We start from the raw sequence: 25,728 nt of genomic DNA on the forward strand, positions 1-25,728 counted from the left end.
GGTCATTCAGGTGTCAGTAGGACCTGGGATTTGAACCCAGACCCCTTAATTCCTCTTCAAGATGGCGGAGGTGGTGGTGGTACTTTAGTGCAAAGGCCTCCTCGGCTGGGACCTCTGCTGCCAGGCCAAGGAAGCCTTTTTTACTGGCAGGTCGTAGGAATAAAATAACATTTTGGCTCCGTTTCAGTGAGGTGCTGAGTGAGCTCATAACTCCACCATCTTGCTGCCACGGTTTTCTGGTGTGAATGTCCTCTGGACTCCTGGGCCTCACGTTGACCCTAGAGGTGCACCTAAAGGACAGCTGGGCCCTGCCATTCTTCCTGTTACTGGACACCCCCCCACCTCCAAACATTGCCTCCCGCCCTGCAGCTGGACACTCCCGTGGGTGTGTCTCCTGCATTAGAGTGGTAGCTCCTTGGGAGAAGGGCCTGTCTCACACTTCCAGTTGTATCCCAAACATATGACACATAGAAAGCATTTAATCAGTGTTTCTTAATTCCATCATTCAGACCCAAGCTTTTTCCACTCCCCCATGCTATCTCTTAGCCAGAGTGAATCCAGGAAAGATTGGCCATCTTAGAGTCGTAGATCAGAGAAGGTAGGGACCCAAGATGCCAGCTCATTCAACCCCCTCATATTTACAAATATGGAAATGGAGGCCCAAAGCAGAGTGACTTGCCCAAAGTCACACATGTGACAGTGGCAGAGGAAGGACTTGAATCCAGGACCAAGACTAAATCCTGAGCTCTCTTCACTATATCGCACCAACTCCCCCACTGGGGCTCTGGGACTCATCATCAAAACTACACACAAATCAGTGGCCCCCAGAGCATGGATCTCAGGTCGACAAAAAGGAGTGCAAACACCGAGCTTTGCTGAATGTACACCTTTGTACCTGGAATCATTTTAATGACGTCCACACTCGTACCACCTAAGTGTGCCCAATACAGTCGTCCACAGGGGTCTTCTCTGGGATCCCCAGGGTGGTCTTTTTGAGGGCAATGAAGCACCCAGCATGATATGAGACTCCCGACATTGTCTGGAAAGCTTTGGGCCACTCTGGGAGCTTGTGGGGAAGACCAAGTCAGGTGCCCTCGGCTCAGCTAGGAGGGACTATGGGAGCAGAAGGGAGGATGGGCCCAGCCCATGGGGACCTCTAGGCTGGGTCACTGGGCTTGGCCCATGGGGATGACTAGGTCAGGTAGCCGGGGGTCCTGAGGATAGTGAAGAATGACCCAGGGTCAGGATTTTTTGAACAGCCCATGGAAGGTGACAGGGATGTTGATTTCCACTTCGGCCCGAGCGACTTCGGTCATGTCCCTGGCGTTGAGGACCAGGAGGTAAGCTGGCTTCTGCCCCACCCCGGGGCTCACCACCACACTCAGAACCACTCCTGGCAAGCAGAGGCAAACAGCAGAGAGGGTCGGTTAGGGCTGAGCTTACAGATCGTGATCTCTCTGCCTAGTTGCGAGGGAACTGCCGAAAGAGGCCTAGTCCTGCCTCTGACACTCGGTGACTGTGCCACCGGGGGGGCAGGCACCTCCAGGGTGCAGGAAAAGGTCTCCCCCTCCCCCTCCTGCCCCCAGGCTGACCATTCTTCTGACCCTGATTACCTTTCAGTGCTCTGGGCAATGGTCTGACATTGTAAGGTGCAAGAAGGTGCTGATTTATGCTGGGGGAGAGAGTTTCCTTACCTAGGAGGCACCTATACTAATGAAATTACAAGTGAAAGCCAGGCCTGGAATCAGGAAGACCTGAGTTCAAATTCAGCCCTAGATACTTTTTATTTGTGTGACCTGTTTCTTCAACTGTGAAATGGAGGTAATAGTACCTATCTCCCAGGGTTGTTGTGTTGTGCAGTATTTGCAAATTTCAGGGCATTAGCTATTACTATTCCTTATCTACATTATCTCATCTGATCCTTAAAATTTGCTGGAGAAATGTGTTTTTATTAACCCCATTTTATAGATGAGGAACTGAGGCAAAAGAACGTAAAATGACTTGCCCATGCTCACACAGCTAGTGAGTTGCTAAAGTAGGGTTTAAATAATAATAAACATTTATTTAGCGCCTACTATGTTCCAAGCACTGTGCTAAGCTTCTTACATTATCTCGTTTGATCCTAGAAGGTGGGTGCTATGATTATGTCCATTTTACAGGCAGGAAACTGAGGCAGAGATTAGGTGACTGAGGCTGGATTTGAACTCATGTCTTCCTGATTCCAGGCCCATTGTTCTGTGCCCTGTGGTGCTCTCTAGTAGGGCTCGCAATTACTGCTATGGAGCCCAACCATGGGTCCGGGTAGCAAAGGACTCCATGGCATCCCACACTGGTGGAAGTGGTCTGTGGCTTGAGGCCCGGGGTCCTTTTTGGCACAGCTCCTTCCTTTGTGGTCACTAATCACTGTCCGTCCATGATTTTGGTGAAAGGCCTCTGAGAACCCCAGAGCCAAAAAACTTAGTCACGCATTTCAGGCGTGGGGCACAGTCTGTGCAAATGCGGAGAAGTGGGAAGCGACCAGTTAGTCCAACCCAGGCCTGCTCTCCAATGTCCTTCCTAAAATGGACCCTTCCCCCAGCTGGAGAACCACCCTTGTGCCTGGAACGGTAAGAGTTATTCTGCCCACAAAGGGAAGAGTGACAAGCTCCCTTAGCTGTTGACCTGAAAACGAGATCACAGGAAGGGCACAACGGCCAGGGACGTTTCCTGTCTTCATTACCGTCATCTTCTTCCTGGGCGTCCGGGTGGGACACGAAGATGGGCTCGGACGGATAGGAGTCTGGTTCTTGCCACAGCCACATTTCTTTAGTTTTGACATTCAGCTTACAGAGCTGCACAATCAGAGAAGAGGAGAAACACACCCATGAACAAGCTTGGTTTTCCTTAAATAAAAGAGCTGTCTAAGGGCTTCCCCAGCATTAGCACCACCCATTACCCTGTCGGGAACAAAATGATTCAGTCCAAGTCCATATGCATACATGTAGGGCTTCCCACCGTACTTCTGGTAATTGATTTGGGGAAACTCGAAAGCTGAAAAAAAAAAGGATAAAATGAGGGCAAATAATGAAAAAGCCTTTCTTAATCACTCGCCATGTGCCAGGCACTGTGCTATGCGGTGAGGATACAAAGAGAGGAAGGCCAGCCAGGCTCTGTCCTGGGAGAGATTCCATTTTAATGGGATGCTGCCAGAAAGTGTGAGGGGGCAGTCACTACCTGGGGGCGGGGCTCAAGGCTGGCTTTAGAAATGGCCTCACTATGCCTGAGAAGTTGAATTCTGTGCAGAATTTGGGCTTCATAATAAAAGGGTAAACCAAATGAGAATTTGCAACTAGATTTAGAATTGTAATTTTCCCCTCTTTTCCCAGGAGTAAATAAGGTAATCACTTAAATAAAGAGGACTGAGAAAATTCCAATTCCTTAGACTTTGGGGGGAGGGGAATAAGCCCAAGAAAGTGCCCCACAGTAGAAAGTTACCTCCTGTGCCAACAATGCAATGATGACCCCAACCCCCTCATTCTGCAGGTGGGGAAGTGACGCCCATAGAGGTGAAATGACCTTCCCAATGTCACTAGGATGGTCTGGGGCAGAGCTGAGATTCAAACTCAGGTGACCCAATTCCAGAGCTATAACTCTTTTCAGAGAAGTACAGGCGAAATATGTGATTGGTCCTGCGGAAGGAGCCCTGCTTGGGGTCAGAGGGCTCTCGTTCTAACGCTGGACCTAAAGCTTGCTACCTGTGTGAGCTGAGCCTGAAATGTTTTCATTTGTAAAATGAGGGGTTTGTACCAAACGGCTTCTGTGGCCTGTCTTCCTAGTACAGCAGTGACTCGCATTCCTAAGGCACCTTTTTCATAAGGAAGTTTGAGAGTGATGCTAATTTTGCAGATGAAACTGAGAGGCTAGAGAGACGAGAAGGCTTAGCCAAAGTCCAATAGTTGGCAGATGGTCAAGACTTGACCTGAATGAGATGTGAACAAGCTGGACACATCTCAGGGGAGTGACCTGGAGACTGAAAGCCGTCTGAGGGCAGGAAAGGTCTCCCATGTCTGGCACAGTGTCGAGCACAGAGTAAGTGTTTATAGAGGTAAGAGTTAGTGGAGACGGAGCTCCCAGGGGTCTCCTGCATGACTCCTGTCCTCACCTTGGCGGGGCCCAGAGAAGAGGACCTCCGGCTCCAGCCAGATGGTCTCATCACTGCAGAGAATGGCAGCAGCTGTGGTGTTGGGCAGACTGATCAGATTCTTGCCTGTGTCAGCCTAGGAGAAAGACAACAAAACCACTGAAAGAAGAAAAGCAAAATGGCGAGGTGGGTCTGGCTTGGCTTCTCTGCCTCCCTATACAGACACGCTGGAGCTGTGATGATAACATTCATTCCTAGGGTTTGCTAGGTGTTAGCCTCATAACAGCTCTGGTAGGGAGAGTGGAGCATATATGTCATGATCAGCATTTTACTGATGAGGAAATTGAGGCTCTGAGATATTTGTGCCCTGTCCTTGGTCACAGATCTGGAGAGTGCCCAAAGCAGGATTGGAACTCAGGGATGCTGATTCTCAAGTGAGTGATCTTTCTGCTCTACCATGAAGCATCGAGGCTACCTAAGGTGTGGTGGTGAAAACACTGTCACAGGAGGCGTGAGAAGGGAAGATGGTGGGGTTGGACTAAGTAGTCTCAAAATAGGAGCCAGCATTTCTCCAAGCACATTAAGGCTTGCAAAGCGTTTCACAAATATTGGCCCATTTGATCCTCACAACAATCCTGGGAGGGGGGGGGGCTGTCAGTATTCCCATTTTTCAGATGCAGAAACTCAGGCAGACAGAGGTAAAATGACTTGTCCACAGTCACACAGTCATTAAGCATCTGAGGGAGGTTTCAAACTCGGGTCTTCCTGATTCCAAAGCCAACACTGCATTAGGCCACTTAGCTGCTTCAAAAGCCCCCCTAAGCTCCCCAAAGCCTAGGATGCTAGAGAGAGGTCTTATTATAACAGTAGGTTCCATAAGAATTTTCTTGGCCACTAGATCCAGAATATATTTGAGAGAACTATAACTATGCATATGTATTTGTACTGTATTATACATATGTATGTATTGTATGTATACACATATAGATACATATACATGTATGTAGCTATATATTTGTATACATGTATGAATCCGTATGTGTTTCTGTGTGGGGAGAGAGACAGAGATGAAAAGAGAAAGGCAGAGATAGAACACTAAGGTGCTGGATTTGGAGATAAAAAGACCTGGGTTTAAATCCTGTCTCTGACATTTCTTACCTGCGTGACCAGCAGCATGTCACATGAGCACAGAAGAAAGATTTAAAACTAGAAGGGACCTTAGAGGCCAAGTCCAACCCCCTCATTTTACAGCTGAGGAAACTGAGTCTCAAAGACTTAAGTGACTTGGCCAGGGTCACATAGCCAGTAAGTGTCTCGGACAGGATCTGAACACCTCTCCCAAGACTCCAGTGCTCAATCCCCTGTACACCAGCTGTCGCTCTACTCTCCTGGGCCTCAGCTTGATCATGGGAAAAATGGGGAAAGATGAGCTGGGAAGTTCCTACCTCAGAGGGTTGTTTTGAAGTTCAAATGAGATCACTTACGTAGTCTGTAAACTATGAAGCGCCCAATGAATGTACCGTATATATGACCTGTCGACCCAGTAACTTGCTCATGTGAGTATAAACCCTAGAATTCACTTGAGGGGCATTTTGCAGTCAGATTGGTAATACTGTGACCTTTGTTCCACGAGACCTCTTGGCAAACGGCTCATTCTCTTCTTTTTCTTTTCCTGGAATATCTAACCATAGGGCTACATCTGGTTGGTAGGGCCATTGGAAACTTTGGGAAATCACTTGCCATTGCACAATTAGGATTACATCAGAGTTGCATCAGAGACAAAGGTGCTGAGGAAACTTGGTTTCAAGTACTTTCTAAAAGTCTATATTTATCCACTCTGGGTTCATGGAGAGAAGACACTGAGGGAATCTAACCTAAAAGGAAATGTAATTCTAACAACCTCTGCCTTGTTTCCAATTCAATGCTGCTTCCTGATTTTGTGATTTCACAGGTGAGTGATTTCCAAATTAAGCCAAAATATACTTTGATACTTGGTTACCACAATGCAAAGGTGGGAATAGGTGATGGAGACGGTGGAAAATTCGGCTAAGGAGTAGGGAATGAGAGATACCAAAGGTTTGTAGAGTGACTCCCTGGAAGCCTCACACCTTGGCCTCATGAACACTTTCTTCACAAAAGGAACAGGAAGGGGATGGACCTGGCTAGCACCAAATACAACAGCAGAAAGAAATGAAAAGACTTCTGTTGGAATAGACAGGAAGCTGTTCCCCAATGGGATATCTGTGTGTGGTTATAAAAACAAAGATCAGACAAAAGTAAAGCTGGGAACAAGCTTCCCCAAGGCCAGGGACTTAGTAGGTAAGTCCTAAGTCCAGTGAATTGCCCAAGGAGATACAGGTCTTGAGCCTCCAAGGCAGGATTGGATTCCCAGGCCCCAGGGCTCTGTCCTCCATCCACTGTGTCTCCACCTGTAACCTTAGAGTCCAGGACCATCCCAGTCCCCCAGCCCCCATGGGGAAGGGAAGCCAGCTGGCTATCTCAAGACCGAGAATGTGTGGACCTGACACACCTGGAGATGCTTCGGTGAAATTACCTTGTTAATAGCCAAGGGAAGGACGTATCGCCGCACTTCAGGCTGGGGAGCCTTCGTGGCGTTTCTTTTGACCTCCTCCCAGTTCTCCCGTAAATTGGCTAAATACAAGTAATTATAAACGAACTCAAATCTGTCAAGGGAAGAATTTCAGCGTGAGCAGAACAGCAGCAAACACAGGAGAGGTGCTTTATGCTTCACAAAGTGCTAGGCGTCTCTTCCCCAGCCTTACAATCACACTGAGAAGCAGGTGCTGGTTTTATCCTCTTTTCAAAACTGAGTCTGACAGGAGGTATGTGGCTGGGCGCAGAATTGTCCAGGCGCACAAGGGCAACTCGAATCTTTTTGACTCACTGAACCAGCTGACTGCCTTTGGAGAAGTTTCAGGCACCTCTGAGGCAGGGGTGGGGAACCTTCGGCCTCGAGGCCACACATGGCCTTCTAGGTCCTCAAGTGTGGTCCTTTGGTGGAATCCAAACTTCACAGAACAAATGCCCTTAATACAAGGATTTGCTCTGCAGAACTTGGACTCAGTCAAAAGACTTCAACCAAGGATCTAGAAGGGCACATATAGCCTCAAGGCTGCAAACTCTGACTCTAATATGCAGAGGGAGGTCCATATTCTGCGATTTGGAGCTGGTGTAAGGTCATGGGGATGATGCCCCTTGAACAGCCCACTTCTCATTTCCTCTAAGCCCTCATACCAAGTCTTTATGAGCTGCTATGGCTAAAACAATTCTGGTGGCCAGCCTCCTGGAGCCCAACATCTCCAAATTTAGCTAGGTTTCTTTTCGGATGACAAGTATGCAATCCCCTGCCAGGTCTGAGCCCTACTTCTAGGTCATGGCCCTTCTCCCTTCCCCCTCACTGCCATACACCAAAGTGAGCTGTCAGGGAAGAAAATGGAGAGCAAATCATCCTAGGAATTATACTAGCCAATGATGCCATAGCCTTTGAAGGCTGGCAAAATTCTTTATGTGGGTTATCTCATTCAATCCTCACAGCAATCTATAAGGCATATACTATTATTACCCCCTTTTAACAGAAGAGAAATTGAGTCTGGGAGCAGCTAAGTCACTTGCCATGGGTCACCTCGTGAGGAAGGATGTGAGATCAGGTGCCCAGCACTTTATTTGCTGCTCCAACCTAGCTAACTCTTGGCTCTTAGGGTACATGCTGCAGACGTGACTCCTTAGGGGGATGTCTCTAGGAAAACAGTTCTATCTACTCGAAAAATTGCTTAACCTCCAGGTTAAGTTACTTGAAGGGGAATGTGGTCACTGGAACTCAGTCCCCTGGTCTGTAAAATGAGAGTGTGAGACGAGATGGCTCCTCAGGTTCCTTCTAGCTCCATGACCCTATGGTATTCCCAAGACACTGGGCCTCAGTTTCCTCATCTGTAAAATGAGGGGGTTGAGCGAGATCAAGTGTTCTTAACCTATTTTGTGTCCTGGACCCCTTTGGTAAAAGTCTGGGGAAGCCTATAGAGCCCTCCTCAGAATTGTGTTATTAAATGCATAAAATAAAGTACATAGGATTACCAAAGGACCCAATCATATTGAAACAGTTATCAAAACATACTTTATAAATAGTTCAGGGACTGCAGGGAGAGAGTATCTGGGGTAGACGAGGATATTTCAGCTCTGGAGAGAGAATCCCAAGCTTCCAGGTGAACTAGACTCCACAAGGACCCATTGGACAGATGTGGGACCCAGGTGTGGTGACAACCTCCCCCTCCCCCCCAACCCCTACCCCATGTCTTTCTGTCCATACCCTTTCCAGCAGCAGAGGTCCACGATCAGGAAGTTGCCCTCTTCATATGTATTAATGTGGTGGAAGAGGTTAAAGGAGGATGTTCTGTATTTGGTATTGAGGTATTTGCCTCGTTTTTTATCAGCCACATGAAGCCACACCTTGGAAAGTGGGAAGAGAGTCAGAAGGTACCCTCAGGACACCCCGCCCACCAAAGTGCTCGACTTAGTGAGGTGGGCACCTACCCCCATGGTTTCGTTGGACTCAAAGCAGTCCATATAGTTGGCTCCCCAGAGGGTCCAGGAGGAGAGGAACTTCAGGAGGTTAATTTTGACGGGCGTTTCCACAAAAACGATGTAATTCGGAGTCAGCCCAAAACTGTGGAGAAACACAGTGGGAGGGCTGCCGCACATGGGCAGAACTGAACACAGTCATGGGGCTGACTCAGGGAGGAAGGACCCCCAAAGTTGCATACATTTAAATGGAATTGACCACAGGGAAATACTGCATTTGGGTTTGATCCAAGGCAGGAAAGACCCTAAAACTGCTTCCTTTTCCCCCTGGCATGTGGAAGAGGGCTCCTGAGTTACCTGTGGACGTAAGATGGCTTCAGCCGATCACTGCAAGGAAACTGGACGACCACCTCAGACTTGTTTATTGGGTCTTCTCTGTCTAAAATAAAGTCATTTTCACAAGGCCATTGTGGAATCTCTTGTGAAGGAGTCATTTCAGGAATTTAAAACCATGTGTGCAAGAAAAGTACATTTTCAGCTTGTTTTGCAGTGCTTAATCTGGGCCAAAGCCACTTGCTGTTTGCTAAGACATTTACTCTTGACTTTCCTCACATCTGTTTTCTTCTCTCTCTGAGCTTTAAAGCTGGGCTCGCCTCCATTGGAACTACCATAATCATCCTCTGGTTGGTTTCCCTGCCTACAGGCTCTTCCTTCTCCAGCCCATTCCTCACACAACCACCAAGCTGACATCCCTAAAATATGGATCTGACTTGACTTCCTCCCTTCCCTCCATCCCACTCCAAAGTTTTCAATGGCTCCTTAGGTAGCCTGGCACTTAAATCCCTCCCTCCCCAATCTGACTCCCCCTGATTGTTCCAGTCTTATTCATATGACTTCTCTCCATGTACTCTCTAGTCCAGCCAGGCCGGCCCCAAAGCTGTTCCCCAGACACACTGTTCTATCTGTGCTGATGGTCCACCATGTATGGAAATATTCATTGTCTTCAGCTCTGCCTCATAGGATTCCTACTCAGGTGCCTCTTCCTATGGGCAGCCTTCCCAGAACCCACCAGGATTAGCATCTCCCTTTCCTGAAATTACTTTGTATTACCCTATATTTACCTCCTTGTATGCAGTAGAATGTAAGCTTCTTGAGGGCAGGAACTGTTTTGTTTTTTACTTTGTATGCCCAGTGCCTAACACAGTTCCCCAGCACTTAGTTAATCCTTAATAAAGCATGATTGAATTGAATTGAAACTTCAATTTAACAGACAAATTTCCAGTGAAGCCAATGAGTCCTCCAGGGAATCAAAGGAGACTGATGATTCTGAAAAGTGCCCAGGCCCAGCCCCAAGACAGCAGAAATAGGCTCCATCATCCTGCAGCCCTGACTCATTTCTCCAACCTGGGAAAGTTTAGGTAAGGAAGGATTGAGCTTGTGGGTGTACCTGCTTGTAGGGGAGGAATCCGGACAATGTTATAAGCAATCGAAAAGTTCTTTCCAAAGCAGTTGCCGATGTTATAGACAGTTCCATCATTTTCGATGTGGGGGTGAGCTGATGCACCATTGACTGAGACATAGTTGCAAAGATCAACCTGGAGGAAAGGAAATGGCCTGGGTTACTAAGCCTATGCCAGTCGTACTCTACTTTCTGGAGCCTGACAATAGTAACAGAATTGATCTGGAGGAACAAGAGGTCTAGAACCTCAAGGGAAATAATGAAAAGGGGGAAAAAAGTGTAACGGAAGGGGAATAAGCCATCTAGATTTCATATTATATTAGAAAGCAGTAATTGTCAGTACTGTTTGGTACAAAAGGCAGCCCCTGGTACCATGGAGAGAGCATTATATTTAGAGGTGGGGGGCCTGAGTTCAAATCCTTCCTCTGATACATATTACCCAAGTAGTGTTGGGCAAGTCACTGGATTGCTCTTGGCCTCAATTTCCTTACGTGTAAAATGAGGAGAACAGACTCTCCGGGACCCTCTTTGTCTAAAATTATGATCCTGTTTTCTTTTGGTCCTAGATAAGCAAGAACCAGAAACAACTGAACCCAATAACACAGAATTAGGAGAAATCTGAGAAGACAAAGTATGTAGGAAAGAATTCCCTAGCTGAGAAGATCTTTTGGGAAAACTGGAAGGCAGTTTGGCAAAAATTAGGTTTAGACTGACACATTACATACACCACATAGCACAATAAGGTCGAAATGGGTGTGACCTGAATATAAAAAGTCACACCACAAAAAAAATGAGAAGACATTAAGATCAGGTTCCTTTCACAATTCTGGCTAGGGGGAGAAGGCATGGAACAGTCCCCCCCCCCCCAATAGATCCTTTTGATTACATGAAATTGAAACTCTTGGGTGAAGACAATCACCCCCACTAAGATAAAAAAGGAAACCTTCCCCTGAGCATCAAGTATTTCTGATTAGTGTCTGATATCTAAGATATACAGGGAACTAAAGCAAATATTTACCATATAAGCTCCACCCCAATAGAGAACTGGTCAACTAGTCTGAACAAATAGTTCTCAAAAGAAGGATTACAAACTATTTATATTCATGTGAAAGATTGTTCAAATTTGCTAACAATAGTTAAAATACAAATAAAAAACTTCTGAGGTGATTTTTGGCTAATAATAAATTGGAAAATGAAAAAAGTATGGAAAGAGTCAATGTTGGAGGTGCTGTGGAAAGACAGAAATGCTACCATACAGTTGGGTGGAGCTAATTGCCCCAAACATTTTGGAAAGCAATTTGGAATTAAAATAAAACTAGTGACAAAATGGCCTTACCCTTGGACCCAGAGACACTTTGACCAAGGAGGTCAAAGGTACAAAAGGGTCTCATTTATATCAAAACAGTCCCAGCAGTATTTTCCATGAAAGCAAAGAACTGGAAACAAAATAGTTGTTCATATACCACAGGGTTTCTGTGAGGATCACATAATTACTATTCAATATGTAATCCTGCCTTATTGATGGAATCTGTCTAAGACTGTCTTCCTAGCACAGTACACTGGCTGGACCCATTTAATTAACGAACTGTTAGACTGTCAGAACTGCCCCTTTCATTCTGAATTCTAAGTTCTAAGTTCTATGGTCAAATATGGACATTGGGTTCAAATCCAATCACTTATGCTTAGCACCTATGTGACCTTACACATGTCACTTACATTTTCTCTGCCTTAGTTTTATCATTTCTAAAATAAGGGTGTTTGAACTAGATGGCCTCTGAGGGTCTTCCCATTTCTAATCCTATGATTAGGTCCTATGTAATGCTGTTGGTTAGAACAAGGAAGCTTGCATGGCCTGGTGTCAACGAATACAGCCTCACCTGAGCCCAGGAGAGATTCCCTAATTCCATCCTATTTACAAGAAAGCTTGTATTTTTTAGGATCCTGTAAAGAATTAAATCTTTCCTTTTTTGAAGTCATTTTTAATGGATTTGCATATTTACTATTGAACTATCCATTTTCCCCAGAGCATTGTTACATAGTAAATAGAGGGCTGGTTACGTACAGTCAGGAAGACCTGAATTTAAATCCTGCCTCTGAACCACACTTGCTGAGGTACCTTGGGGCAGTTCTTTCAAGCTCTGGGTGGCCTAGCCATCTCTGCAACTTTATAAACTATGTATAAGCTGCCAATCTGCATGAGCAGAAGGAATTTCCCCACTGGGAGCTGTCCATGAAGATGAAATCATAGCCTAGAAACAAAAACGAATTCAGCGCAAGCAGAGTCGTACCTGCTTAATTGTCTCCAGGGTCTCCGGGTTGATTTTGGTTATGAAGTTCGTCTCCGTGCACGCGTAGTAATCTTCGCCCACTGGGTAGATGTTAACAAGGGCGTTGTCCGTGACCTCCACTCCTCGAAAGTAAGAAAAAAACCTGCCGAAGTAAGTGCAGGATGAGTCCTGCGCTCTCCCTTGAGCGGGAGCAGCAAAGCAGGAAAAGAAGAGGCGCACGCGCTGTCCGGGTCACCTGGAGAAGATGTTTTTGCACGGATCAGGGAAGGCACACGTGCCGAATTCCGTCAGGACGATCCTCTTCTCCGTCATGGCTCTTACATAGGCGTCCGTGCGGATGAACCTAGAGAAGGGTAGGGAGGCACCTCCTGAAACGCACGGACGGACGTGGGGGGTCCCCGCACGGCCCTGAGAGGCCTCATGTCAATGAGGACCAGCACCTGAAATTAGACCCAGCACGCATAGAGCCAATGGCTTCTCCCAGACCTGGGCCACCGCCTCCTGAAGGATTGCTCCTTAGCTGTGGCCACTGACTCGCAATGGAAGGGCGGCCTTCCAAAGGAGTGAGCCCCTTGTCAGTGGAGGCCAGGAGAGCCAAGCTTTAGAGCTGGACAGGACCTTGAAGACCAGATGGGAAACTGAGACCCAAAGGGCTTGCATCCGGTCCAAGGTCACATGGGCAATGTCATAGAATACTGGATTTAGAGATGCAGTGGGCCGTGAAGATCCTCTCCTCCGATCTCCTCGTTTTACCAATCAGGACACTGAGGTGCACAGAGGTAAAGAGATTTACCCAAGGTCACCCTTGGTGGCAGGGTCATGCCCACCGTGCTAGATGGGGATGCTATGGAGAGCAATTGAGTCATGCTGGACAGAAAACTAGACTTGGAATCAGAAAGATCTGTGTCCAAATCCCACCGCGGTCATTAATTATCTATAGGTCCCTGGGCAAATCACGTAACCCCTCCTAACCTCAGTTTCCTCAGTTGTAAAATGGAGATCTTAGTCATGCCTATTTCTCAGAGAGCTGTTGTGAGGCTTGAGACAACATGTATAAAGTGTACTGCAAAATTTAAAGAGCTGTGAAAATGGCAGGTTTATTATGATTGCTTAGGTGGGCATGTCCCACAATGGTCTCAAACTTGACGAATCCCAAACAGAACTTATCTTCCTAAAAAGTTCCCCCAAAGTCCCTTTTCTGTGGAGGGTGTCACTGTTCTTCAGGTCACCCAGGCCTCATCCCCAACTGCTCTCTGTCTCACCATCCGGAGCCAATCAGTCTCTAAGTCTTGGTGGCTCTGCCTTTCATGGCTTCTCTCGTGTCTGTCCCTTCTTTCTGTTCCCATGACTGCTATCTTAGCTCAGGTCTTCACTTCCTGCACCTGCAGCACTGAATCAGCCTCCTCACTGGGCTCCCCTTCAGCCCATCCTCCCCAGGGATCTGGTGAAAGAATGTTCCTAAAGTGTAAAGCTGACCCCACCACTTCCTGCTGGAGGCCCTTCATTGCCTTCCCGTTGTCTAGCTTCTAGGATAAAACACTCATTTCTCATCTTCCCATATGAAATCCTTGAAGAGTCTGGCTCTAAACCATCCCCAGGCTTACTCTATGTGACTCTATGATTCAGCCAAATGCTTCTATTGGCTGCCCCTCCCTTGCCCCACCCTACACATACTTCTCCCACTTCCAGACCTTTGCACAGGCAGACCCCAGTTACTGGAAGGTACTTTCTCTTCCTTTGCCTTGTATAATCTGTGGCTTCCTTCATAGCCCAGATGACGAGCCATTTCCTGTGGGAAGTCCTTCCTGATCTCCTTGGTTGGTAATGGTCCCTCTCCTTAAGTTATCATGTACATGTTTACCTGCTTAGGTATTGCACTCCTCCAACAGGGCAGGGGTCTTTTCATGTGTGCCCCAGTGCAGCAGTTGTGGGGGGGACCCCGATCGCCCTCCGAACACATGAACATCTTGTTTTCCTTCACTAGAACGTAAGCTTCTTGAGGACAGGGGCTGTCTGAATTTTGTCTCATATCCCTAATGTCCAACACAACTTATGGCAGGAGCTCATCAAAGCTTATTGGAATTGAACTGGAGTCTTTAACCCTGGGTCACACCCTGGGGCCCTGGGGATGGGAAGGAAGAGGCAGCCTGGACGATCCCTCGGTGCCTCCATACTCCTGATCTCATCTGTGCTTCTCCTCCCCTCTGTGACGGGGAGCGACCCCGAATCCTGGCCCATCAGCGCCCCTTGTCCTGCCTTCCTTTCCATCCACTCCCAGGGACCCGCCCACCGTGTCAGGGACCTTCTTCCCTTCCTTTCCTTCTCTTTAAACCAAGGAATCGCTTCATTTGTTCTTTCCCTTCAGTGCGTAGGCAGTCTCCAATTCTCCCTCTCTCTCTCTCTCTCTCTCTGTCTGTCTGTCTCTGTCTCTCTCTCTGTCTCTCTGTCTCTCTCTCTGTCTCTCTGTCTCTGTCTCTCTGTCTCTGTCTCTCTGTCTCTGTCTCTGTCTGTCTTTGTCTCTCTGTCTGTCTGTCTCTGTCTCTCTCTGTCTCTGTCTGTCTGTCTCTGTCTCTGTCTGTCTTTGTCTCTCTCTGTCTCTCTCTGTCTCTGTCTGTCTCTCTGTCTCTGTCTGTCTTTGTCTTTCTCTCTCTGTCTCTCTCTCTCTGTCTCTGTCTCTGTCTCTCTCTCTCTGTCTCTGTCTGTCTGTCTGTCTGTCTCTGTCTCTGTCTCTCTCTCTCTGTGTCTCTCTCTCTTTCTCTCTCAAAACTTTTTTGGGGGCTTTTCTCGAGGATGTGAACGACCCTGTGGGAGCCTTCTTGCCTTCTGTGTCGCTTACATTCCCAGGCTCTCTGTTTGCTCTCTGTACACCTCTATGGCCTCTAAAGTTACTTCAGGTTCCAAATCTATGAAAGGAAAGGAAGGGAATAAGCATTTATATGGCACCTACTATGTGCTGTCTTTGCAGTTTTATCTCATTTGATCCTTATTATAACTGCATGAGGTAGGCACTATTATTATCCCTATTTTATCATTGAGGAAACAGAGGCAGGCAGAGTGAAGTGACTTGGCCATGGTCACACAGCTAGTAGGTGTCTGAGGCTGGATTTGAACCCAGGGCTTCCTTCCTGACTCCAGGCCCAGGCCCCTCCCCTCTGCCTGTGACCCTCCACACTCACTTACCTTCTATGATACGTGACCCGGCCTTCCTTAAAGTCAAACTTATGCAGAAGGGCTTGGCCATCAAATAGATGGTAAAACGGCTCACTTCCAACTTCAAACAGACCAGGCCCACATCGAAGGAGGCTGCCAGTGAGCCACGGTGGGATTCTGCCTATGAGGAAGGGAGAGAAGAGAAAACCTGTTGAGTCCCTGCTCAAGTCAAGGCCGGCCACGCCTCTTTTAGACTAGGCTGTGAGCTCCTCCAGGGCAGACTGTCTTTTGCCTCTTTTTGGCATCCCCAAAGCTTAGCATAGTGCCCGGCACACAGTAGGCACTTAATAAACATTTATTGATCATTGGTTGATTGACCTGCCAAAACCTTGGGGCTAGGATGGTGGCGCCTAAAGGCAGAGCCCTGAAGAAGGACTGCCCATCAGTGGCTCTAAGGGAGAGGTACACAGCGTCCTGGAAGGGATCCACAGAAGTGGGCTCGGGACCCTTTCTTGACCGTAACTGGCTCGGTGACAAGGAGGGCGCTCAAGCACGAGGCAGCTGCAGAGCGGTGGACCTGGGGTCACAGAATAACAGAAGACAGGAGCTGGAAGTGACTCCTGAGGCTGTCTGACATGAGCCTCTCGCTTAGTAGTGATGAAGAAGCGTCTATGAACATGCTCCACAAGGTGATCCCGTGAGGGAAAGAGGTATCGGAGCCACCCAGCCGGGCTTTGGATGCCTCGGGTTCTTTGCTGGGCTTTGTGCAAAGGCCAGCAGGAAAGGCCTCCTAAATGTTAGTAGCTGCAGGCACATAGCTAGCATTGCTCGTGTTCGTATTGACTTGCCCTGAATCTCTATGCACAGGAAGACAAGTGAGGGACTGGTGAAAGGGATGGATAAAATGGCAGAAGGAAAGAGGGAGAGACGGCTGAGGTAGTGAGTGGTGCCCTGCATAAGCCAATGTACTCAGCCCGACTCCACTTGTCTCTTGAGATTCTATCACTCTGTCCACTTTTAGGGGGTACTTCAAATTTGAGAGTGAGACTGGCAAGCACTGAAAATAAGACATGATCAAAAAATGGGGAGATGTTTTATGTGGCACCTCAGGGCGCGCTCCTATGGCAGTCTGGGCAAAGGGAGAGGGCAGTCTGTGCATCCCTCAGTTAGGGCGTGCATCTACCCTCCAGACAACGGGCAATGCAGGGCCGTGGGGAGATGTGGATCTGCTTATGGCCTCTGATACCTCAGACATTTCAAAGGTGAGCGTAGACCCCACCTCTGGGAAGGACAAAGAACTGGATTGTAAAATAGAATTGGATAGGACCTCAGAGGCCTGTCCAATCCAAGCCCTTCATTTGACAGATGAGGAAACTGAGGCCTAAGGAACTTCCTTTGGCTTGTCCAAGGCAGCAAATGTCAGAGGTAGGATTCAAACCCAGATCCCCTTTTTATCAGCTCTTCAAGGCTTGCAAAACCCTCTATGTGCCTTACCTTATTTCAGCCCCAAGACAATCATATCATAAGGTGCAGTGACTACCTCCATCAGGTTTTCCTTCCAGAAGAGGATGAGGGCAGTAGATAGAGTGATGACCTAATACTCAGGCAGACCTGGGTTCAAGCCCTGCCTCTCACATATAACTGGCTATGGGACCCAGGCAGCTGTTAAAGGTTTTCATCTGCAGAGCAGGTGTTGCCTTGCGTTGATAGCATTAATTTTCTCACTAATGGTTCCCTACTGAGATACAAGTCTAAAGTATGGTTCTGCCTCCTCCCAGAAGGTACTCTATCCCATTGGGCAGCTGAGGAAATTGAGACTCAGATGAAATGACTTGCCCAGAGTCATTGTGCCCAGTGCCAAGACAAACCCAGGAACTATATGAACACAGCAAGAAAACACTTTTTCACACAAATAAAGTCAGAGCTAAACAACGGGAAAAATATTAATTGCTTATGGGTAGGCCAAGCCAATATAATAAAAATGATGATTTTGCCTAAATTAACCTATTTGTTCAATGCCATACCAATCAAAATTCCAAAAAAATTATTTTATAGAGCTAGAAAAAATAATAAAATTCATCAGAAAGAACAAAAGAACAAGAGTATCAAGGGAATCAATGAAAAAATGTGAAGGAAAGTGGTCCAGCTGTATCAGATCTCAGACGTCATAAAGCGGTAATGATCAAAACAATTTGGAGCTAGAGTGTGGATCAGAGGAACAGATTAGGTACACAGTACATTACAGTAAATGACCACAGTAATCTCGCATATGACAAACCCAAGGATCCAGGCTTTGGGGGCAAAAACTCATTGTTAGACAGATACTGCGGGAAAACCGAAAACCAGTATGGAAGACACTAAGTATAGGCTAACATCTAATACCGCATACCGAGAGAAGGTCAAAATGAGTGCAGGATTTACACATAAATGGTGATGCCCTAAGCAAAGTAGGAGAGCGTGGTCCGGTCTATGGATGAGGGAAGAATTTGGGACAAAACAAGATATAAAGAACATTACGAAATGTAAAAAAGATAATTTTGACTGTATAAAATTGAAAAGGTTTTATACAAACAAAACCAATGCAACCAAAATTAGAAGGAAAGCAGAAAATTGGGGGGGGGAATTTGTAGCAAGCATCTCTGATGAAGGCCTCATTTATCAAATCTATAGATAGTTGAGTCAAATTTATAAGAATACAAGTCATTCCCCAATTAATAAATGGTCAAAGGATATGAACAGGCAGTTTTCAGACAAAGAAATCAAAGCTATCTATGGCCATATAGGAAAAATGCTCTAAATCATTATTGATTAGAGAAATGCAAATTGAAACAACTTTGAGATACCACATCACACCCATTAGATTGGTTAATATGACAAAAAAGGAAAATGACAAATGTTGGAGGTGATGTGGAAAAACTGGGACACTAATGCCCTGTTGGTAGAGGAGTGAACTGACCTAACCATTCTGGAAAGCAGTTTGGAACTATGACCAAAGGGCTATAAAACTGTGCACATTCTTTGATCTAGCAATAGCACTGCTAGGTCTGCATCCCAAAGAGATAAAAGGAAAAAAAGGGAAAAAAATGTGGCAGGGGAGGGGGAGAAAGACCTACTGTACAAAAATATTTGTAGCAACTCTTTCTGTGGTGGCGTAGAATTGGAAATTGAGCGATGCCCACCAACTGGGAAATGGCTGAACAAGTTGTGGTCTGTGATTTGATGGAAGATTACTGTGCTACAGGAAATGACAAGAATGGTGCTGCTAGGTGGTGCAGTGGATAGCGCTCCATCCTTGGAGTCAGGAGGACCTAAGTTCAAATCTAGCCTCAGACACATGACACTTACCAGCTGTGTGACCCTGGGCAAGTCACTTAACCCTGATTGCCTCACCAAAAAGAAAAAAAAATGACAAGGATGATTTCAGAAAAACCTGGAAAGACTTACATGAAGTGATGCTAAGTGAAGTGAGCAGAACCAGAAGAATATTGTACACAGTAACAATTTTGTATGATGAAGAGCTGTGAATGACAACTATTCTTGGCAACACAATGATCTAACACAGTCTCAAAGGACTCAGAATGAAACATGCTATCTGCCTCCAGAGAAAAAATTGATATTGACTTAATACAGATTGACCTCTTTTTTCCTTTCCTTCCTTCCTTCCTTCCTTCCTTCCTTCCTTCCTTCCTTCCTTCCTTCCTTCCTTCCTTCCTTCCTTCCTTCCTTCCTTCTTTCCTTCCTTCCTTCCTTCCTTCCTTCCTTCCTTCCTTCCTTCCTTCCTTCTTTCCTTTGTTAGTTTGTTTGAGTCTTCTTGCACAAAATGACTACTATGGAAATGTTTTACATGACTACACATGTGTAACCTATATCAGACTGCTTACCATCTCAGGAAGTGGGTAAGGGAGGGAGGGACAGAATTTGGAATTCAAAACTTAAAAACCCAGATGTTAAAGTTGTTTTGATGTGTAATTAGGGAGAAAATTCAAAATTATTAAAAAAAACTAAAAAAAAAGATGTTAAAAAAAGAAATGACTTGCCCAGGGTCACACGCAGAGTTAGTAAGCCAGGGGCTAACATGGTATTTGAACTCAGGTCTCTGGCTCTCTCAATGGCAGCTGTTGTGGCTGGTACCCTTTGGGTGGGGGTAAAATTCATGTAATTCTCACAAATTTGAATCTGAAAACAAGGATTATGTCCTTTGGTTCCAGTTAAATGCGGGGTGGGGAAGAGGTGAGGTCCTTGTTTCTTATGAAGACAGTGCTTCCCCGGGGCTCTGTTAGGGCCACGCAGGTAAAGGAGAGCCTCAACTTCTCTGTGGACTGGGCCTGCTGGGACCTTTGCAGAGTGCCCTGCTATTTGCCTGGGGTTTCCATAGACACAGATTCAGCTGGTCTCCACCACAGCCCTGAAAGGGGGCTGGGCAAGGATCCCAGGATTCTCCAGACAGGTCTCCCAGATGGAGAGATGGAAGGAACCCGCCTGCCCACCCCAGCCCTTCTCTTTCACATGAGGCTGCAGAGGTCCAGGGAGGTTATGGGTTTGTCCAAGGCCACAGAGAAGCCAGGATTTGAACTCTAACTACAAATACAACCCATTTTCCAGACTCATTTGTGAAATGGCATTTTTATTGCCATTTTATATTTCACATATAAAGATAATCAAGTCCATGGGAGGTGAATGACTTGGCCAGTGTCACAAAGATACAAAGTGGGAGCCGAGGCAGTAACAACAATTACAACAGCAGCTAACATTTACGCAGCGTTTTACATCTGTTACCTCATTTGATTTTCTCACCAGTGCTGCAGCAGAGGTGCTGTGCTGATCTGCCTCACTTTGCCCATCAGGAGGCTGAGGCTGAAGAGGTTAAGTGCCTGGGACCACTCAGCTGCTAAGTGTATGAGGCTGGATTGGAACTAGAGTAGTTCTTTGGGGACCTCCTGATGGCTGCCGCAGCTTCTCCCACAGCCCTACAAGGCCCCATCTCCCACTACATCCAGGGCCCACCAACTGACATCTGAAATTCCATCTAACGTCTCGTGTGTTAATTCCATACTCTTCAGATGGACATTGGGCTTAATGATGATAAAAATCTATAGTTATCCATTTCACTATCTTGCATGATTTTGGGCACAGCGCCTTACCTCCCCTGGCCTCAGTTTACTCTTTTGTAAAAAGATAGGGTTGTTTTGGATGACCTTTAAGTTCCCTCCAGAACTGTGATGCGCTAGGTCCCAGAGACTCTTTGTTAATCCCATTATGATGTCCCCTTGAGATCACTTCAAGGACAACTGTTCTCTTCTTCATTTTCTAGACTGAGAAAGAGTAGCCAGGTCAGATACAATGTGCCCCTCCTAACATGCCCAGGTTCCTTTATTCCTTCCTGCATGCCTTGGCATCTGGGAGCCATGCCAGTCAGTGGGGACAGTGGGGGGGCACACACCTCGGACATGAGCTGGGAGCGGTGAAGACAGCTCTTCCACGGTTTCAAAAAGCTTCCTGTATCCTCCAGCTGGATGCTCCACTCTGAAATGGGTCAAGAGTCAGAGAAAAGCCAATGCTGCTTCCCAAAGAAAACCCAGACAAAAAAGCCAGACCTGGGCAGGGGAGGGGTTGGGGAGCCCACCCTCTCCCATATGCCAAGGTTTTATCATCCCCACGAGGTCAGGCTGGGAAACCTCCTGCTCTGGGAAGGAGAATGGTCAGCGTTCAGGTGAGTGAGTCACTGATCTATTAATCGCTTGGAAAAACAGAAATGCTCCTTTGGTGCCAACAGAAATGGTCTTAGAAATTCTTCTATGTGACCGTGGCCATAATAACTCACAACTTGACTCACATCGCTTCCTGAGGACTCAGTTTCCTCCTCTGTTGAACGAGGAGATTGGACTGCATGACCTGCAAGTACAGTTCCCTTCTGGGCAGTCAGTCTGGGGACGCCTAGGGACCCTTTCTCACAACCATGTTTTTAAAGAATTAAAGGAAGTGTTCAGTGTCAGCTAGAGGCCAGTGAAAACAAAGCTCTTTTTTTCCCATCCAAGTTCAGAGAGATCTACCCATGGATCCCTGGGAGTTGGACCTCAGCTTAAGAACCCTTGCTCTGGCTGGATGCACCTCTTAAATGTCACTGAATGGAAAGAAGACTGGGTTGAGTCAGAGGACCTAGACGCAAATACGTCCTCTCCCCCTTACACCTGTGTGACCTTGGGCCAGTCACTTCCCCACTTTAGAGTACAGTTTCCCCGTCTGTAAAATGGCAAGGTTGGCCTAGATCAGTGGTGTCAGATTCAAATAGAAACTGACCCTGCAGCTGTATCTTCACTTGGAAAACCATAAATTATCTATGTTGTATTTTTGTAAATTTATTTTATTTTATTTTCCAGTTACCTTTAAAACTGGTTCTGCCAACTCAGGAGGTTATGGGCCTGAAACCCCTAGGTGTGGACAACCTCCCAGGCCCTTTTCAACTCAAGATGATGACGTTAGGATCCAAGAGGTCAAGTGGCTGGTGCCAAGGTCACCGAGCTAGTAAAGGCACAAGTGGGTCTTGAAATCACGTCTCTTGCCTCCAGGTTCACTGCTCTTTCCACTATCACATTCCCCCCAGGTCCCTGGCCTGCCTCCCTGAGGCTCTCCCAGAAGCATGAAGGCAGCAGGAGGAATGGCTACTTTTACACTGCCTCCTCTCCTCCGCTTCATAACTTGGGCCGTTAAGCGTGGCCTGTGAGCACCAAGTCAATGCCCTCTCTAAATCTTGAGTTTCCTATCTGTGACGGGGCAATACCACCGTATAATCATAACAATGAAAAGCTAACATGTATAGACTGTTTCAAAGTTTGCACAGAGCTTGAAGAATATTGCCTCATTTGGTTCTCACTACCACCCTGGGAGGAAATGCTATTATTACACCCATTTTACAGGTGAGGAAAATGAGGCAGACGGAAGTCATGTAACTTGCCTAGGGTTACAAAGCCAATAAGTAAGTGAGGCAAGTTTTGAATTCAGGTCTTCCTGACTTTAGGCCAGCATTCTGTCCACTTTGCCATCTAGCTCTGTGTAGGTTATGTACATGTATGTTTATTTATACTTATACACACATGGGTATGTATGTATATGTGTGTACACATGTGTATATCTACATATACACATGTGTGCATGTGTGTGTGTGTGTGTGTGTGTGTGTGTGTGTGTGTGTGTAGTTGTTTAGTCTTTTTGCAGTCATGTCCAACTCTTTGTGACCCTATTTTTCTTGGCAGAGATACTGGAATGGTTTGCCATTTCCCTCTCTCGATCATTTTACAGATGAGGAAACTGAGGCACACAGGGTTAAGTGACTTCCCCAGGGTCACACAGCTAAGTGCCTGAGGCCAGATTTGGACTTAGGAAGATGAGTCTTCCTGACTCCAGGCCCAGTGCTTTATGCACTATGGCACCACCTAGTAGCCTTTCTATATCTATATATTTATATCTGTTTGTACCATCTACTTCACCAGGTTGTTGTGAGAATCAATTTAAATAATGTCCGTGCATCTCAAAGCCTTATAAGGCTGTCATCTTTTATTGTAAGGGTCATAGACCTAGAGCTGGAAGGAGCCTCAGGACAGGCCCAGAGACTAAGAGACCTGGCCAGGGTCACACAGCACCAGAGGTCACGTTTGAACCCAGGTTCTCTGACTCGAGAACCAATGATTTTACCCTGTTACCAGGCTCATCCTCGCCATCTATATTATGGAAGACGTGGTGGCAGCAGCAGAAGCTGCAGAAGCTGCTGCAGTCAAGGCCCCTTCTTGATTCAGGAATTTATTTTTAATGGAAAAGCCCAGCAGACTGATCCTCTCCTCCCTTGCCCCCGTCAGCCTCCTCACCGGGCCCGGCTGCATTCCCTGACTGGCAGGGAAGGCGCTTCCTTGTCTTTTGCTTGTCCTAGGATGCACATAAGCCCTTGCACCTTCACAACAGAATCCCTGAAAAGACCCCTGAACAAGAGAGCACTGCTGCCCTCCCTCAGAATGCTGCTGCCCAACTTCCAGCCCCATCTCCCACTCCAGAGGTGAGAATGCAGCCTCCGGCAGTTACTTACCGACTAGACATGTTCTCCAGATGGGTGGACCAAGTAGGGCGGCGGCAGGAGCTCAGTGAAGATGCCAGGGTTCAGGCTGCAGTATTTATGTAGCTGTTAAGTCCTTCTGAAAAGAGGGAGAGCTTTGGAGAAAACCCCTCAGCCAGTCATGGGAGGAGGGTGAACAGAGGCTGCTTTCACCCCTCAAGTCCTCCTAATGCTCTCGAGTTCTTAAGTTCTGCTGTTCCCATGGCAGGGATCCTTGACCATATTCCAGAGACCTCAATCCTTCCCAGGGAGGGGTGGATGACAAAGAAAGGAGGGTGGGAGTGGGGCAGGCCGAGGCGCCCCATTGCAGGGACAGTGATTTCACTGGCACCAGCTGCCACCTCCGCCTCCTGGGCTCTGCCCATGGCGTGGTCAGGGTTCAGGGCCTGGCACCAGGTTCTAGGCCCTGCCTGCCGCAGAGCAGGGCCACTGACCAGCTGTATCCTGGATCGGGTCTGTCCCCGTCCCCTCCTTCTGCACAGAATCCAGCTTCACCTTCGCCAACATCCAGAATCACTCTAATCTCTATAGGAAAACTACATCGCATGTTTAAATAGTATTTAAAGGCAGCTATCATGTCCTTTCCAAGTCTGTTCTTCTGCCTAAGCATTCTGAAGGTAGATAGCATAACTCTTTCCAGGTTTCTCTGAAACTACCCCTTTCATCATTTCTTAAAGCATAATAGTATTCTGTAAGAATCATATAGCACAACTTGTTCAGCCATTCCTCAATTAATGAGTATCCCTTCAGTTTCCAATTCTTTGCCATTCAAAGAAAAAAAAAAAGAGCTGCTACATTTTGGTGCATGTAGGTCCTTTTCCTTTTTCTTTGATTTCCTTGGGGTGTAGGTCTAATAGCAGAATTGTAGGGCTTATGCACATTTCTGCAGCCCTTTGTTCCAAATGGTTGGACAAGTGCACAGCTCCGCCAGCAATACATTACTGTACATACTTTCCTACATCCCCTCCAGCATTTGTCATTTTCCTTTTCTGTCATCTTAGCCAATCTGATAGGTGTGAGTCAGTGCCTGAGACTAGTTTTAATACACATTTCATTATTAGTGATTTTTTGGATAGCATTTCATATGACTACTGAAAGCTTTTTAAAAATTTTGCTGTTCACATCATTTGATCATTCACCAGTCAGGGAATGGCTCTTATTTGGCTTAGTTTCTTAAGTATTTGAGAAGTGAGACCTTTATAAAAAAAAAAGTTGACAATTTTTTTCTCAGGTTCCTGGTTTTCTCTCACTTTTAGCTGCATTGATTTTGTTTGTGCAAAAATTTTATTTCTTATAATCAAAATGATCCATTTCACTTCTCAGGATCCTTTCTCTTATTTGGCCATATTTTTTCCCTCATCCAAAGATCTGACAGGTAAACTACTCCTTGCTCTCCTGATTTGCATGTCTTATTTGCTTATTTAGACCCTTTATGTCTAAATCATACACCCATTTTGATCTTATCTTGGTATATGGTAAGAGATATTGGTCTATACTTAGTTTCTGTAAACTGCTTTCCAATTTTCTCAGCAATTTTTGTTACACAGTGAGTTCTTACCCCTCAAACTAGGGTCTTTGGTTTTATTAAACACTAGAGTCTTCTGGTTATTTATGGCTGTGTATTGCATACCTAATCTCTTGCACTGATGCACTGCTATCTTAGCCAGTACCAGATTGTTTGATGACTATTGCTTTGTAGTACAGCTTGAGGTCTGGTATAGCTAGACCACTTTCTGTTTTCTTGGTTTTTTTTTCATTGATTTTCTTGATAGCCTCAACCTTTCTGTTCTTCCAGATGGATTTTATTTTTTCTAGTTCTCTAATTTTTTTTTTAGTAGTTTGGCATGGCACCAAATAAGTAAATTAATTTACATTGTATTATTGTTTTTATCACATTTGGTTGGCCTACTCTTGAGTGGTTAATATTTCTCTAATTGTTCAGATTTTTGTGTGAAATGTGTTGTATAATTATGTTCATACAGTCCTTGGATTTGTCTTGACAGGTAGATACCCAAGTATTTTGTATTGTCTGAAGTTATCTTAAATGGAATTTCTCTTTCTACCTCTTCCTTCT

General features: G+C 46.3%; 1 protein-coding gene and 1 long non-coding RNA gene across 3 annotated transcripts; one reads left to right on the forward strand and one right to left on the reverse strand.

The window, feature by feature from the left end:
* Window positions 1–871: 871 nt before the first annotated feature.
* RPE65 (retinoid isomerohydrolase RPE65) lies at window positions 872–24,331 on the reverse strand. The gene is made up of 14 exons (XM_020993154.2): window positions 23,628–24,331; window positions 20,994–21,076; window positions 15,584–15,734; window positions 12,639–12,746; window positions 12,404–12,545; window positions 10,104–10,251; window positions 9,014–9,095; window positions 8,669–8,801; window positions 8,445–8,584; window positions 6,675–6,804; window positions 4,142–4,256; window positions 2,936–3,030; window positions 2,720–2,831; window positions 872–1,393 (listed from the first exon to the last, which is right to left on the reverse strand). The coding sequence occupies exons 1-14, from the start codon at window positions 23,636–23,638 to the stop codon at window positions 1,242–1,244; spliced, it is 1,602 nt and encodes a 533-aa protein (XP_020848813.1). The 5' UTR covers window positions 23,639–24,331; the 3' UTR covers window positions 872–1,241.
* Window positions 5,918–20,661, forward strand: LOC110212970 (uncharacterized). Of its 2 annotated transcripts, none has more exons than XR_002325820.2 (3): window positions 5,918–6,071; window positions 9,927–10,074; window positions 20,351–20,661. It is a non-coding gene; the product is annotated as an uncharacterized LOC110212970 (long non-coding RNA). The 2 variants fall into 2 exon arrangements; XR_002325821.2 differs by lacking the exon at window positions 20,351–20,661 and adding an exon at window positions 10,682–12,091.
* Window positions 24,332–25,728: the final 1,397 nt, after the last annotated feature.

Source organism: Phascolarctos cinereus, unplaced genomic scaffold (assembly GCF_003287225.1).
Source record: "Phascolarctos cinereus isolate Bilbo 61053 unplaced genomic scaffold, phaCin_HiC Scaffold_5;HRSCAF=322, whole genome shotgun sequence".
In the NCBI taxonomy this organism is placed as follows: Eukaryota; Metazoa; Chordata; class Mammalia; order Diprotodontia; family Phascolarctidae; genus Phascolarctos; species Phascolarctos cinereus.